At 42.2% G+C, this 14,988-nt stretch overlaps 1 protein-coding gene across 1 annotated transcript in view; it reads left to right on the top strand.

The window, feature by feature from the left end:
- Positions 1-9,180: 9,180 nt before the first annotated feature.
- ttyh2 (tweety family member 2) overlaps positions 9,181-14,988 on the top strand; it is a 145,013-nt gene continuing 139,205 nt past the window's right edge. The window contains exon 1 of the mRNA XM_043714740.2: positions 9,181-9,491. Within this exon, the coding sequence (XP_043570675.2) occupies positions 9,366-9,491 (126 nt within the window). The 5' untranslated portion in view covers positions 9,181-9,365. The remainder of the gene's footprint in view (positions 9,492-14,988) is intronic.

The raw sequence follows: 14,988 nt of genomic DNA, 5'->3' as shown, positions 1-14,988 counted from the left end.
GTTTTGGGCATAAGCTCTTTGGTCAAGGACAACTCCTTACACCTGAAGATCAACAAGATTCAGACAGACCAAAAAGGATCATTCACCGAGTTATTGATTAAGTACACTTTTTTTTATATTTCAAAAATGTACTTTGTATGTATTTATAGATGATTTTATAAAATAAGGTTCTAATAAGTTCTTCACAATCTTTGCAAAGAGAAAAAATAACAATCCTTTGGAATTTTAGCATTTCTCAGAACGTCTCTGCAGTTGCAAAAAAAAGCATTTCCTCCTTATGCACAAAACTATTGAGGCACTGAGAACGTTTGACACCTGAACATGTTCATGTTTTATTTTGTTAGGAAGATCTTAAGTAATGGTCTTTCCCCAGTGCACCTTGGTGGCAGCTGCCCCAGATGTTTGTGCATTCCTCAGCATGTAGTCCTAGATCTTGGAATGTGCCAATCTACAGTCTGTCGAGGTCAACTCTTTGCACGAGAAGACCAACAAGTTATGGGCAGACCAAAGATTGTCTTTCACTGAGTTGATTGGTTCTCCAGGAGCAGTGAAGAGTCATACAGCATGGAAACAGACCCTTTGGTTCAACTGGTCTGTGCCGACCAGACATCCCAATCTGACCTAGTCCCATTTGCCAGCATTTGACCCATATTCCTTTAAACTCTTCCTATTCATATACCCATCCAGATGCCTGTTAAATCTTGTAACTGTACCCACATCCACCACTTCTTCTGACAGCTCATTCCATACACTGACCACCCTCTGTATGAAAAAGTTACACCTCCAGTCCTTTTTAAATCCATCCCCTTTACCTTAAACATATTCCCTCTAGTTTTGGACTCTCCCACCTTAGGAAAAAAGACTTCGGCTATTTGCCCAATTCACATCTCTCATGATTTCATAAACCTCGATTAGGTCACCCCTTAACCTCTGATGATCCAGGGAAAAAATCCCTTGCATATTCAGCCTCTCCTGATAATTTAAACTTTCCTGTCCTGCCAACGTCCTTGTAAATCTTTTCTGGACCTCCTCAAGTTTAACAACATGGTGATTCTGGCTAATCCAAGATGGAGGACAGGAAAAACTTTTGGCTGTAACAGCTGCTCCTTTTTTGAGGTACTTTAGGTGTTGGAGGTGATTTCCTTGAATTCCAGGAGCAGCAATTACTGTTTTATATGCTGTTGCATTGTTTTGGAACTTTGGAGAAAAAAAGTTAAAACAACAGTTTTAAAAGGGAGAAGAACAGACAAAGGAAGCACATAGTGAAGTCATTGCAGGAGAAAGAGAGAGAGAGAACCTACACAGTTACTGCCTTTGCTGTTTGAATTCATGTATCGCTGGATATCAGAGTGCATCTGGGAAAATCAACAAACAGTGAAATTCATAACTGATCTTGGAGGAACTGTTGGGTGAAGTTCACAGCACAGAATCAGATTAGTTAATCGCTGTTTTAAGTGTGGCCTACAGAGAATCTGCAGTAGTGAGTAGAGTGGGTTCTTTCTTGATTATATGTTTTTGGAGCTATGTTTCTTGATTAAACTTAAAATATAAGCCATAACTATAAATTTAACCTGGGGCAGTGTTTGTAGAGGACTAAGATGTTGTTATTTGGTGGGTCTGTAGATTGTGCAAGAGCAAAAATGACCTTTAATAGAGTGATATGTACTTCTTGTCAGGTGTGGGAGTTTAAAGAGAGTTTAAAGGTTATTGCGGATTATATTTGCCATAAATGCTGTTGGCTGCAAATCTTATCAGATTGAATGGATCGGTTGGAGACACAATTAAAAGCAATGAGGAATTTCCACCAGCAACAGTATGTGATGGATGGCAGCTATAGGAAGGGGAGAAAGTCTCAGATACAGTCACATAGATGGGTTAACTCCAGGAAAGGTAAGAGAGGCAGGCAGCTAGTGCAGGAGTCTTTTGTGGATATACCCATTTCAAAAAGGTATGCTGTTTTGGAAAATGTAGGGGGTGATGGATTCTCAGGGGAATGTAGCAGGAACAGGCAAGTTTCTGGTATTGAGACTGGCTCTAATGCAATGAGGGGTACGTCGGCTTCCAAGAGACCAATTGTGTTTGGGGATTCTGTAGTCCGAGGTACAAACAGGCGTTTCTGTGGCCAGCAGCGAAAAAGCAGAAAAAAACTGATTGGTTCGCAGGTAAAGGGATGGCTGGAAAATGGGAAGGCTTCAGAAATCCAGAGAAAGAATATTCCTGTTAGGGTGAAAGGAAAGGCTGATAGGTATAGGGAATTCTGGATGACTAAAGAAATTGAAGGTTTGGTTAAGAAAAAGAAGGAAGCATATTTAAGGTATATACAGGATAGACCAAGTGAATCCTTAGAAGAGTATAAAGGAAGTAGGAGTATACTTAAGAGGGAAATCAGGAGGGCAAAATGGGGACATGAGATAGCTTTGGCAAATAGAATTAAGGAGAATCCAAAGAGTTCTTACAAATATATTAAGGACAAAAGGGTAACTAGGGAGAGAATAGGGCCCCTCAAAGATCAGCAAGGCAGCCTTTGTGTGGAGCCGCAGAAAATGGGGGAGATACTAAATGAGCATTTTGCATCAGTATTTACTGTGGAAAAGGATATGGAAGATATAGACTGTAGGGAAATAGATGGTGACATCTTGAAAAATGTCCAGATTACAGAGGAGGAAGTGCTGGATGTCTTGAAACGGTTAAAGGTGGATAAATCCCCAGGACCTGATCAGGTGTACACTAGACCTCTGTGGGAAGCTAGATAAGTGATTGCTGGGCCTCTTGCTGAGATATTTGTATCATCGATAGTCACAGGTGAGGTGCTGGAAGACTGGAAGTTGGCTAATGTGGTGCCACTGTTTAAGAAAGGTGGTAAAGACAAACCAGGGAACTATAGACCAGTGAGCTTGACGTCGGTGGTGGGCAAGCTGTTGGAGGGAATCTGAGGGACAGGATGTACATGTATTTGGAAAGGCAAGGACTTATTAGGGATAGTCAACATGGCTTTGTGTGTGGGAAATCATGTTTCACAAACTTGATTGAGATTTTTGAAGAAGTAACAAAGAGGATTGATGAGGGAAGAGTGGTAGATGTGATCTCTATGGACTTCAGTAAGGCGTTCGACAAGGTTCCCCATGGGAGACTGATTAGCAAGGTTAGATCTCATGGAATACAGGGAGAACTAGCCATTTGTATACAGAACTGGCTCAAAGGTAGAAGACAGAGGGTGGTGGTGGAGGGTTGTTTTTCAGACTGGAGACCTGTAACCAGTGGAGTGTCACAAGGATCGGTGCTGGGCCCTCTACTTTTTGACATTTACATAAATGATTTGGATGCGAGCATAAGAGGTACAGTTAGTAAGTTTGCAGGATTGGAGGTGTAGGGGACAGCGAAGAGGGTTACCTCAGTTTACAAAGGATCTGGACCAGATGGGCCAATGGGCAGATGGAGTTTAATTCAGATAAATGCGAGGTGCTGCATTTTGGGAAAGCAAATCTTAGCAGGACTTATACACTTAATGGTAAGGTCCTAGGGAGTGCAGGTGAACAAAGAGACCTTGGAGTGCAGGTTCATAGCTCCTTGAAAGTGGAGTCGCAGGTAGATAGGATAGCGAAGAAGGCGTTTGGTATGCTTTCTTTTATTGGTCAGAGTATTGAATACAGGAGTTAGGAGGTCATGTTGCGGCTGTACAGGACATTGGTGAGGCCACTGTTGGAATATTGTGTGCAATTCTGGTCTCCTTCCTATTGGAAAGATGTTGTGAAACTTGAAAGGATTCAGAAAAGATTTACAAGGATATTGCCAGGGTTGGAGAATTTGAGCTATAGGAAGAGGCTGAACTGGTTGGGGCTGTTTTCCCTGGAGCGTCGGAGACTGAGGGGTGATCTTTTAGAGGTTGACAAAATTATGAGGGGCATGGATAGGGTAAATAGGCAAAGTGTTTTCCCTGGGGTTGGGGAGTCCAGAACTAGAGGGCATAGGTTTAGGGTGAGAGGTGAAAGATATAAAAGAGACCTACGGGGGAACTTTTTCACACAGATGGTGGTATGTGTATGGAATGAACTGCCAGAGGAAGTGGTGGAGGCTGGTACAATTGCAACATTTAAGAGGCATTTGGATGGGTATATGAATAGGAAGGGTTTGGAGGGATATAGGCCGGGTGCTGGCAGGTGGGACTAGATTGGATTGGGATATCTGGTCGGCATGAACGGGTTGGACCGAAGGGTCTGTTTCCAAGTGTACATCTCTATAATTCTATGACTAACATCCTTCCTACAGAGGGGCGACCAGAATTGTAAGCAGTATTCTAAAAGTGGCCTCATCAGTGTCCTGTACAGCTGCAACATGATGTCCCATCTCCTATATTCAATGCACTGACCAATGAAAGGAGGGGTACCAAAGGCCTTCTTCACCACCCTGTCTACCTGTGAATACTTTCAAGGAACTGTGCATCTGAAGTCTTATGTCTCTTTGTTAGGCAGTACTCCCCAGAGACCTACCATTAACTGTACAAGTGCTGCCTTATCAAAAGTAGTCATGATTTGGAGATGTCGGTGTTGGACTGGTGTGTACAAAGTTAAAAATCACACAACACCAGGTTATAGTCCAACAGGTTTAATTGGAAGCACACTAGGGAAAGGCTGAACAGGTTGGGGCTGTTTTCCCTGGAGCGTTGGAGGCTGAGGGGTGACCTCATAGAGGTTTACAAAATTATGAGGGGCATGGAGAAGGTAAATTGGCAAACTCTTTTCACTGGGGTTGGGGTGTCCAGATCTAGAGGGCATAGGTTTAGGGTGAGAGGGGAAAGATATAAAAGAGACCTAAGGGGCAACTTTTTCACACAGAGAGTGGAATGTGTATGGAATGAACTGCCAGAGGAAATGGTGGAGGCTGGTACAATAGCAACATTTAAGAGGCATTTGGATGGATATATGAATAGGAAGGGTTTGGAGGGATACAGTCCGGGTGCTGGCAGGTGGGACTAGATTGGGTTGGGATATCTGGTCGGCATGAACAGGTTGGACCGAAGGGTCTGTTTCCATGTGTACGTCGCTCCGAAAGCTAGTGTGCTTCCAATTAAACCTGTTGGACTATAACCTGGTGTTGTGCGATTTTTAACTTTGCCTTATCAAAGTGCTACACTTCACATCAATCTAAATTAAATTCCATTTGCCACTCCTCGGCCCATTGGCCCATCTGAACAAAGTCCTCTGAGATAATCTTCACCGTCCATTACATTACTTATTTTGGTGTCATCTGCAAACATTCTGCCAAAAGATTTTAACATCTGCTCAGGCAACAATATCACAGGATCCACCTTCTCCTTTTTCTGCAGAGTCGCAAGGACACTATATACTGACCACTGCTTCATGGACATGTGGTCAAAGATGCTTTTAATTGCAAATTTTTCCATGAGAGACGGGTGATATGTTTCAGCTGCTTAGAGCACTCCGCGGCAACGAAGCCAATCCCATCCTTTGTAGCACCAGGTCAGATAGGACCTCAGTATGTAGTGACAATTGCTGTTTGTCTACCAAGTGTCTATGCACAACCTGATGCAACCACACAGAAAAGTAGCCAAGAGAATGAGGGCAGCTTTGGGTAAGTCCTCCCTCTCCCCACCACCACTGTCCCCCACCCTGCCCCTGCCCCAAGCCAAATCGTTTTATGTGCTGTCCTCACAGACTGGTCCATCTTTGCCCTCCGGATGAAATAGAAGATGGCTTGGGTGACTGCTAAGGTGCAGGCTCAGGAAATGGGTCAGACTGAAATAATACCTTTATTGGGTGAGAGAATTAAACTGACACAGTAGTCCAGAATTGGCCTCATCAAGCAAAATTCCCTAATATTCCTCACAAACGTTTTGCAGAAAAGGTGAATATATACATTTCCTTGGTAGATATACTTAGTAAATTAATCACAAAGTTCACACTCAAGAACCCTCCAAACCCTCTGTATATTATTATTTACAGTTCTCATTTGAATATTTGCTTTTTCTTGTTCTTGCCTAAGTGAATTTCACAATTGTCACAGGATATTCCAAGTGTGACCTTATTTCTCAATCTCTGGATTACTGATCCTTTCCTTTGCTGTAGTTATGAGCTTGGACTAAAGATTTTTAAACATTAATTTATCATCTTTCCACCTCCAATGGCATAATTTTCTCTTTTTTTGTGAATTTATCCCATACATCGTTTTTGCTTTAAATTGGTCTCGACCATTTATTTAAATGCTCTTTTAAGGCGCTACATAAAGGGAAAGACTTAGTCTGGATACTTTTTTATAAACATCAAAAGCAAATCCCTTTGCATTCTTTAACATGTGTGGTTGAACATTTGCTAGATAGATCTGTTAATTGTACAATGTTTTAGCATGATGTAGGATCATATCTTGATGTGTCCACAAGGGGGAGCCAGTGTTATCATTACTTACATCGGGCCTTTTCCCAGATATCTTCCTCTTGCTTTAAAGATTAAAGCACATGTTTAAAGCATGCAATTGTCTTTGTCTTTGAAATATATCATGTTCCCAATGCTTAATAATGTAACAACAAATATTCCTTGAAATCAATTTGTTTTGGGACTTAAATTGATTTTCATCACAACTTCATTGGGTCCAGAGTGTGGCAGTGGCTGGGAGCACTGGGTGGGCAGAGATCGAGCCCAGTGGGTGAAGAGTGAATCCAACATGGTGGTGAGGGAGTTCCCCAGCATTTGCAGCGGTGCTGACACCAGACAGCCCAAATTCTCTCAGAGAGTGGGCCAAAACACAAGAGATTGAGCCGTTATAGGGATTGCGAGCCAAGCATGGCTAAGCACTTAAGAAAGACTGTTTGAAATTTTAACTTTATTTGTTTATTTTTCTACTTAATACAAAAAAGGGCACACTATATTTAACTCTTAACTTTGTTTCTTTATTTTTTTCCTTTGTACCTAAGATTTTGTACCTAGGTATCTTTATACTTAGGATGATGCTGGGAATGGTGACAGTCTACATTTTTCTGTGCTCATGTACGTCTGTACTTGAGTAAACATTACAATAAAATCTAATTCTAATTCTAAAATACAATAAATAGAGAATTTTTAATTACGTTACCTTTAATATGAGAATTAAAAATATCTAGGATTTCTGGATTAGTTATATTGTCTCCATAAAACAATAAACAGTGATGATACCTAGTGAATTCTCTCTCCTATCTCTCCCTGTCTCAATATTAAGACCATTACTATCTGACATTTACAAAATTTTTGCTAGTTGGATTTTGCGCACTGCACTTGGGGAATCATTTTATGGTTTGATGGAACAACAAAGTAAAACTGAATGGACAACAGCAATGTAAGATTGACAAATTTAATTTACAATATACTCAACCGGCTGCTTCCCTTTGAAATCCTTCAAAAGGATTTGTTTTTATTTTTTGGAAATGGAAAACCACAAACAAGAGACAACAGATAGATCCCGGACAACTTTCGCGGTGTTTGTGATTCTGGGGAGGTGCTTATATTTCACTTGAGCTTCTACTTTCAATATAATTTTTTAGGATGTTGCAGGTGGAGTTGTGAATCTTCTCTGATTGGCAGGGTGTTACAAGTGTTATTTCCTAGGGACTTGCACTGGGATCTCATGCTTTGACTAAGTAGTGAGGAGGAAAACTGGCTAATTCTGTAAAAGACAAACAGATCATCAGAGAATATGTGTGGAAAAGTAAGCCAATAATGAATGAGCTGGGAGAAGGGATAAAAAAACTCAAAATATGCAGGGAATCAAATAAAACCACAGCCTTGTCTCACTAGGACCTGAATAGACAAGACAATTGTTTGAACAGATGGAGACCACACTTGTATTGCTCAAGTATCTTATCCAGAAGGAAAAGCCAGCAAAACTTGCCAACAAGACAATGATGGCCTAACTCATCAAAATATAACTCCATTGCTCTGTATCTTCAACAGCCTCTGCTCACTCAAAAGACGAGTATTATATTATTTCTGTTTATTAGCTCACTGAATTGAAGTGTGATTGATGTCTGAGGTTTAATGTTTGCATATTTTCAGCATTTTAAAGAAAACTGGACATTTCACAATCTGACCCTTTTGCTTTCACTTTAATTAAAGCAATGGTAAGGTCCTGGGGAGTGTTGCTGAACTATGTAGGTTCAAAGTTCCTTGAAAGTGGAGGCAGAGGTAGATAGGATAGTGAAGGAGGCGTTTGGTATGCTTTCCTTTATTGTTCAGAGCATTGAGTATAGGAATTGGGAGGTCAAGTTGCGGCTGTACAGGACATTGGTTAGGCCACTTTTGAAATATTGTGTGCACGTCCGGTCTCCCTCTTCTAGAAAGGACGTTGTGAAACTTTAAAGGATTCAGAAAAGATTTACAAAGATGTTGCCAGGGTTGAAGGATTTGAGCCATAGGGAGAGGCTGAATAGGCTGGGGCTTTTTTCCCTGGAGCGTTGGAGGCTGAGGGGTGACCTTACAGAGATTTATACAATCATGAGGGGGATGGATAGGAAGAGGCAAAGCCTCTTCCCTGAGGTTGGGGAGTCCACATCTACAGGACATTTGTTTAAGGTGAGAGGGGTAAGATTTAAAAGGGAGCTAAGGGGCAACTTTTTATGCAGAGGGTGGTACGTGTATGGAATGAGCTGCCGGGGAAGTGGTGGAAGTTGGCACAATTTCAACATTTAAAAGGCATCTGGATGGGTATTTGAACAGGAAGGGTTTGGAGGGATATGGGCCGGGTGCTGGCAAATGGGACGAGATTAGGTTGGGATATCTGGTCGCCATGGACGGGTTGAACCGAAGGGTCCGTTTCTGTGCTGTACATCTGTTTGTCCCACATCTTTTCTCCAGGGTTGTGTGTGAGCCTGCAGTTTCTGATCGACTCCTACCTCCCTTTACCCATTCACCCTGGGGGGGGGGGCAGTGATGCAGGGGGTCAGCACCCCCTGTCAGCGGGTGGTGGCAAGGGTTCAGTGTAGGACTCTCTGGTTCCTGTTCCCCCCCCCCGGGGCAGGGGAGGGGGGGTTCTCAGATTGTCCTGAAACCTCCAACATTATTAAAGTTTGGTCACTCTCCGGGAGCCCCCGCTCCGGACTATCTGGAAATGTCTTCATTAATCTTTCCGGAGCTGGGCGGGGAGGGTGTGCTCCCAGGAACACTGGACTCATGTTCACACGGCGCGTCCCCGCGAGCTCGGGCGCGTCCCCGCCGCGCCTCGGGGACGTGCCTGGGTTCTGGCTGATTGTCGGGAGCCGGGCTGCAGCCGGGCCGTCTGTCACCCAGCAGCGCTGCTCCCTCTCAGCCCTGTCCGTGTCTGTGTGTCCGGGCGGGACTCTCAGCCCAGGGCAGGGCCGAGCACATTCTCACTGCCGGCTCCCGATGGCTTCCCGGGTGGATTACATCGCTCCGTGGTGGACTTACTGGCTGCACAACTTCCCGCATGTCAACCTCCGCTTGCAGCCAGTGGACAGCACGTTCAACCCGCAGGATGGCAACTACCAGCAGGTCAGGGACCCCGCACTTGCTCTGTTTGTATCATGAGTTTTTGTGTCCCACCCCACGTACCCACCTCCGTGTCTGACCCTGCTCTCCCCCTCCCCCCCCCCCCATCTCCAACACTCTACCCCCCCCATCTCCAACACTCTACCCCCCCCATCTCCAATACTCTACCCCTCCCATCTCCAACACTCTACCCCCCCATCTCCAACACTCTACCCCCCCCATCTCCAACACTCTACCCCCCCCATCTCCAACACTCTACCCCCCCCATCTCCAACACTCTACCCCCCCCATCTCCAACACTCTACCCCCCCCATCTCCAACACTCTACCCCCCCCATCTCCAACACTCTACCCCCCCATCTCCAATACTCTACCCCTCCCATCTCCAACACTCTACCCCCCCATCTCCAACACTCTACCCCCCCATCTCCAACACTCTACCCCCCCCATCTCCAACACTCTACCCCCCCATCTCCAACACTCTACCCCCCCCATCTCCAACACTCTACTCCCCCATCTCCAACACTCTACCCCCCCCATCTCCAACACTCTACCCCCCCCATCTCCAACACTCTCCCCTGTCCCCTTGTCTTTCTAGCACCGCCCGCCCCAGTCCATTCCCATGTCTGCCTGCCTGCCTTCCTTCCAGTCTCTGTGTCTCCCAACTCCCTCCCACTCCAGTGTCACCTGTCTGCACACCCTTCCACCCCCGACTGTGCAATCCCCTCCCAGCCACTTGTCTGACTGATTGTTGTTCCTCTTAGGCCTGTCTGGGCACCCACCTTCCACATCTGCTTACCTGTCTCCACCCCTCTGCTTCCAGTTCTGTATCTGTCTGTACCTCCCTCCAACCGTGCCCACCTATCTGACTGATTGTGCCTCCCCTGCATCTGCTTGTCTCCGTCAGACTGTACCAACTCGTGCATGTTTGTCTGAGCCACACTGCATCCATCTTTGCCCTCCTGCATCTATTTGCCTGTCTGTGCTACCCCCTGCATCTGCCTGTTTCCTACCCCCATTCTGTGTCTGTCAGTGTGCCTGATGAACTCTTCCCCCATATCTCTGTCAGATCTTGTCCCTCTGCCCACCTGTTTCTTGCCATGTAGCATAGTGGGTAAAGTGCAAGCATTTGCATCTTGAAGATTTGATCAGCTGCCCACTACTTCTGAGTCCTCAAATGATGTTTTGTAAACTGAGAAATAAGCTCCCACCAATTCTCGCTTATCCCATGTCTCAGTCCCTGATGCTTTCTTAGTATTTGTTTTGCCCAGATATAATAACATACATTGGATGAAGTTCTGATGTGAATTGCATTTTGAATTTTCACCTTTAAAACTACAAAAATCTACTAAAAAGTGTTTCCAAAGCAGTGGTTTTTGTCCTTTATTTGCTGAATTGTACTATATTTAACAATGTTTTTCACAAAGGGTGTTTTTTAATATTTCACAGGAAATTTTAAAAATGATTTTAATTTAATTGAACACATTGTGAAAAATATAGTGAGGGATTAGCACCTTTATAATAGTTTCCAAGAAAGATGTGTTTTCTTGAGAAAGTAGACATTAGAGAATGTCATCTTGAATGAACAAATATACTGAATAGTTGGAACCAAGCCAGGAAGACCAGAAAATCCCACTCAATCATAGAGCTAACATCTCTCTGTCATGGGAATGGTATACAATTGGCCTTATCCTCAGACTAACAAGGGAAGTCAGCCAGAGTTCCCAGGTTCGTGACTTTTTTTGCAGTAAGACTATGAACTAGCCTTCAGATGATTTTCAAAAGAAGTTGATGCATAAAAGGAAATCCTTTGTGATGTCTGTAATGAAAACAATGTGAGATGTGCATGTTAAATGTGATTATAAAGTTCAAAGAGGACATTTAATACAATTAATGGAAAGGCAGTAAGACTCAGGTGTTTGACTTGAGCAATTAACTGATGAGTGTGGGAAATGATCTGTTTGGATTTTTCCGACACAAAGTGTCAATATCTAGGGCCATTTAAAACTTTCAATTATGGGAATGTAGATCTAAGAGAATTCCATTTCACTATCTGCATGCTGTTCTTCACATGTAATTTTCAAGCTTAGCTTTCATGGTAATTATCATTATGTGAGTTGTCCCTTGGAATTAAGAAAAAAAGTGATGTTTGTATTAGTCAGGGTCTAATGTTAGTTTTGGAAAAAGAAGTTGCTGCATTAATCCGCCCTATGAAACCACTGCTTCAAGTTTTACAAGATTGTAAATAAGAAATCAGGCATGTATGACTAAAAACTATTAATACTAAAAAATTAATACCAAATAGGCTTCCAATGTTAGGTGGCATTACTCAATCCAAAATGCAAAATCTGATATTTACTATGATCTTTTTACAGCCAGAACATATTGCAGTTATCTTCATCTCTGTAATGCAGCAAAGTTACTGAAGCTTTAGAAGAAAATACAAAGTTTAAAATTATTCCTCCATTCATGTATATAAAATTACACTTGTATTGATTACAAACTGTGCTTCATATGGAAGTCATTTGATTCTTCATTCCAAAACCTATTCAACTATTATATTTGCTTTTTTTAATCACAGCTTAACCATATTGGCTTGAGAAGCAAGTATTTTACTTATTTTTCCAAACTGCATCCCCAAATTCTTCCCACCTTTTCTCAGTTCCTCCAGAAATCTCATGATTGATTTGTAGTTCTTGTTGAAAATTTCAATGTTGGGGAAATTTGTCAAGAAGATTTAACCCACAGCTGAGTGTTTAGTGAAATGTTGCATTAATAATAAGTTCTGGCACCATTTGCCTTTACTTGCAAAGTGCAAAATATGTATCATATGCTCTAGCAATCTAAAGGCTTGAAGTGAAAATGGGAGTCATTTTTACAGAACCCCTTGTGTAGTTTTACTCATATTTCAGATGGAGTCATAGAATCATACAGCATGGAAATAGACCCTTTGGTCCAACTAGTCCGTGCCAACCATATTCCCAAACAAAACCAGTCCCACATGCCTGCATATGGCCCATATTCCTCCAAATCTTTCCCATTCATGTATTTATCCAAATATCTTTTAAATGTTGTAACTGTATTTGCATCCACCATTTCCTCTGGCAGTTCATTCCACACGTGAACTGTTCAGTGTAAAGGAGTTGCCCCTCATGTCCTTTTCCCTCTTACCTTAAAAATATGCCCCCTGGATTTGAACTCGCTCATGCTAAGGAAAAAACACTTGCTATTCACCTTTTCTATGCCCCTCATGATTTTATAAAGTCACCCCTCAAACTCCTATGCTTCAATGAAAAAAGTCCCAACCCATCCAGCCTATTTTAACAACTCAAAACCTCCATTCCCAACAAGATGCTAGCAAGTCTTTTCTGAGCCCTCCCCAATTAAATAATATCCTTCCTAAAGCAGGGAAGCCAGAACTGTGCACAGTACAACAGAAGAAGCCTCACCAGCATCCTGTATAATCTCAACATGACATCCCAACTCCTATACTCAAAGGTCTGAGCAAGACAAGCATGCTGAACACTTTGTTTAACCACCCTGTCTACTTGTGATGTAAATTTCAAAGAATTATGTACCTGAACAGGGCCCTACGTGTCTCTGTACTACAATATTACCCAGAGCTCTACCATTAACTGTGTAAATCCTGCCCTCATTTGTTTACCAAAATGAAATATCTCACATTTGTCCAAATTAAACTCTATCTGCCACTCCTCAGACCATTGACTCAATTGATCAAGATCTCTTTTTAATCTTAGATAACCTTCTTCACAGTCCACTATATCACCAATTCTGGTATCATCCGGACACTTACTAACCATGCTTCCTATCTTCTCACCCGAATCGTTTATATAAATGACAAACAAAAGTGAATCCAGTACCAATTCCTGTGGGACATCGCTGTTCACAGACCTCCAGTCAGAAAAACAATCCTCCTCCATCACCACCCTCTGTCTACTACTGTCAAGTCAATTTTGTACCCAATTGACAAGCTCACCCTGAATCCCATGTGATCTAATTTTACTAATTAGTTTACCTTGCAAAGGCTTTACTAAAGTCCATGTAAACAATGTCTACCACTCTCCCTTCATCAATCTTTTTGGTTACTTCCTCAAAAGCCTTAATCAAGTTTGAGAGTCACAATTTCCCTCGCACAAAACCATGCTGACTATTTCTAGCAGTCCTTGCCTTTCAGAGTGCATGTAAATCCTACCTTTCATAATTATCTCCAAAACCTCACCCACCATTGATGTCGGGTGCTCAGGTCTATAGTTCTCAGACCTCTCTTTACGGCGTTTCTTAAGTAAAATCTCCACATTTGCCACATCTCACCCATGCCTATAGATGATACAAATATGTCTGCTAGAAGAGGCCCCACAATTTCTTCCCTAACTTACCACAACGTCCTGGGATACACTTGATAATGTACTGGAGTTTTATCCAACTTTATGTTTTCAAAGATATCCAACACTTCCTTTTCTGTGATGTGAACTGTTTTCAAAACATCAATGTTTATTTCCTTGAATTCTCTAGCTTCTATTTCTTTCTCCACAGTTAAAAAAATGGTGTGAAATATTCCTTTAGTATCTCTCCTATGTCTTGAGTTTTAATATGTAGATGATCTTGTTGATCTTTAAGGGTGCCTGTTGTCTCTCTAACTGCTGACTTACTCTTCCTGTGCTTGTGGAATCTCTTTGGATTATTCCTTAACCTTATCTATCTCATATTCCCTCTTTGCCCGCTTGATTTCCCTCTTAAGAATGCCCTTACACGCTTTAAACTTTCAAGGCATCCATTTGATCCTAGTTGTTTATATCTAATATGATTCTTTCTTATTCTTGAATAGAACTTCCATATTTTTATTCATCCATTCTTCCCTACTCTTACTAGTCTTGCTCTTCACTCTATCAGGAACATAATACCTCTGAACTCTTGTTATCACACTTTCGAAAATCTCCCACTTCTCTGTTGTCCCTTTACATGTGAATAGTTTACTCCAATCCACTTTAGAAAGTTCTTTTCTCCTACCATTAAAATTTGACTTACTCCAATTTAAGAACTTTAACTTTTATGGAAGGTTTCTCCTTTTCCATAACCATTTAAAACTAGTAGAATTATGATCACCAGTCCCAAAGTGTTCCCCTACTAACACTTCAGTCACTTGCCCTGTCTTATTTCCCAAGAGAAGATGTTTCTGCTTCAACCTAATTTCTGTTTCAACTTAACTTTGAATGCTGTCCTCAAACAGTTGATTACACTTGTTATTGGTTAAATATGTGTTGTTGATTCTCTGGATAATGTTCCACAGGCTGTTGATATAGTCCATGGACATCCTGCATGGTTCACTTGGCTTCACTTCAAATTTACAAAGCGTTTCTAATTTTTCTGTCCTGGCGAGGGTGAAGTTCAAATTTCCTGTGGAAGATTTGTGAAATTTTTTAAGAATGACTTATAACTGTTTGAAAATATGCTTTTTCATTTTTATGCCTGTAATGTTACAA

Source organism: Chiloscyllium plagiosum, unplaced genomic scaffold (assembly GCF_037043375.1).
Source record: "Chiloscyllium plagiosum isolate Xiang-an unplaced genomic scaffold, Cpla_swu_hap1 HiC_scaffold_25, whole genome shotgun sequence".
NCBI classification, from domain to species: domain Eukaryota; kingdom Metazoa; phylum Chordata; class Chondrichthyes; order Orectolobiformes; family Hemiscylliidae; genus Chiloscyllium; species Chiloscyllium plagiosum.
The sequence above is the reverse complement of the archived record's forward strand: the minus strand, read 5'-3'. Positions and strand labels throughout refer to the sequence as shown.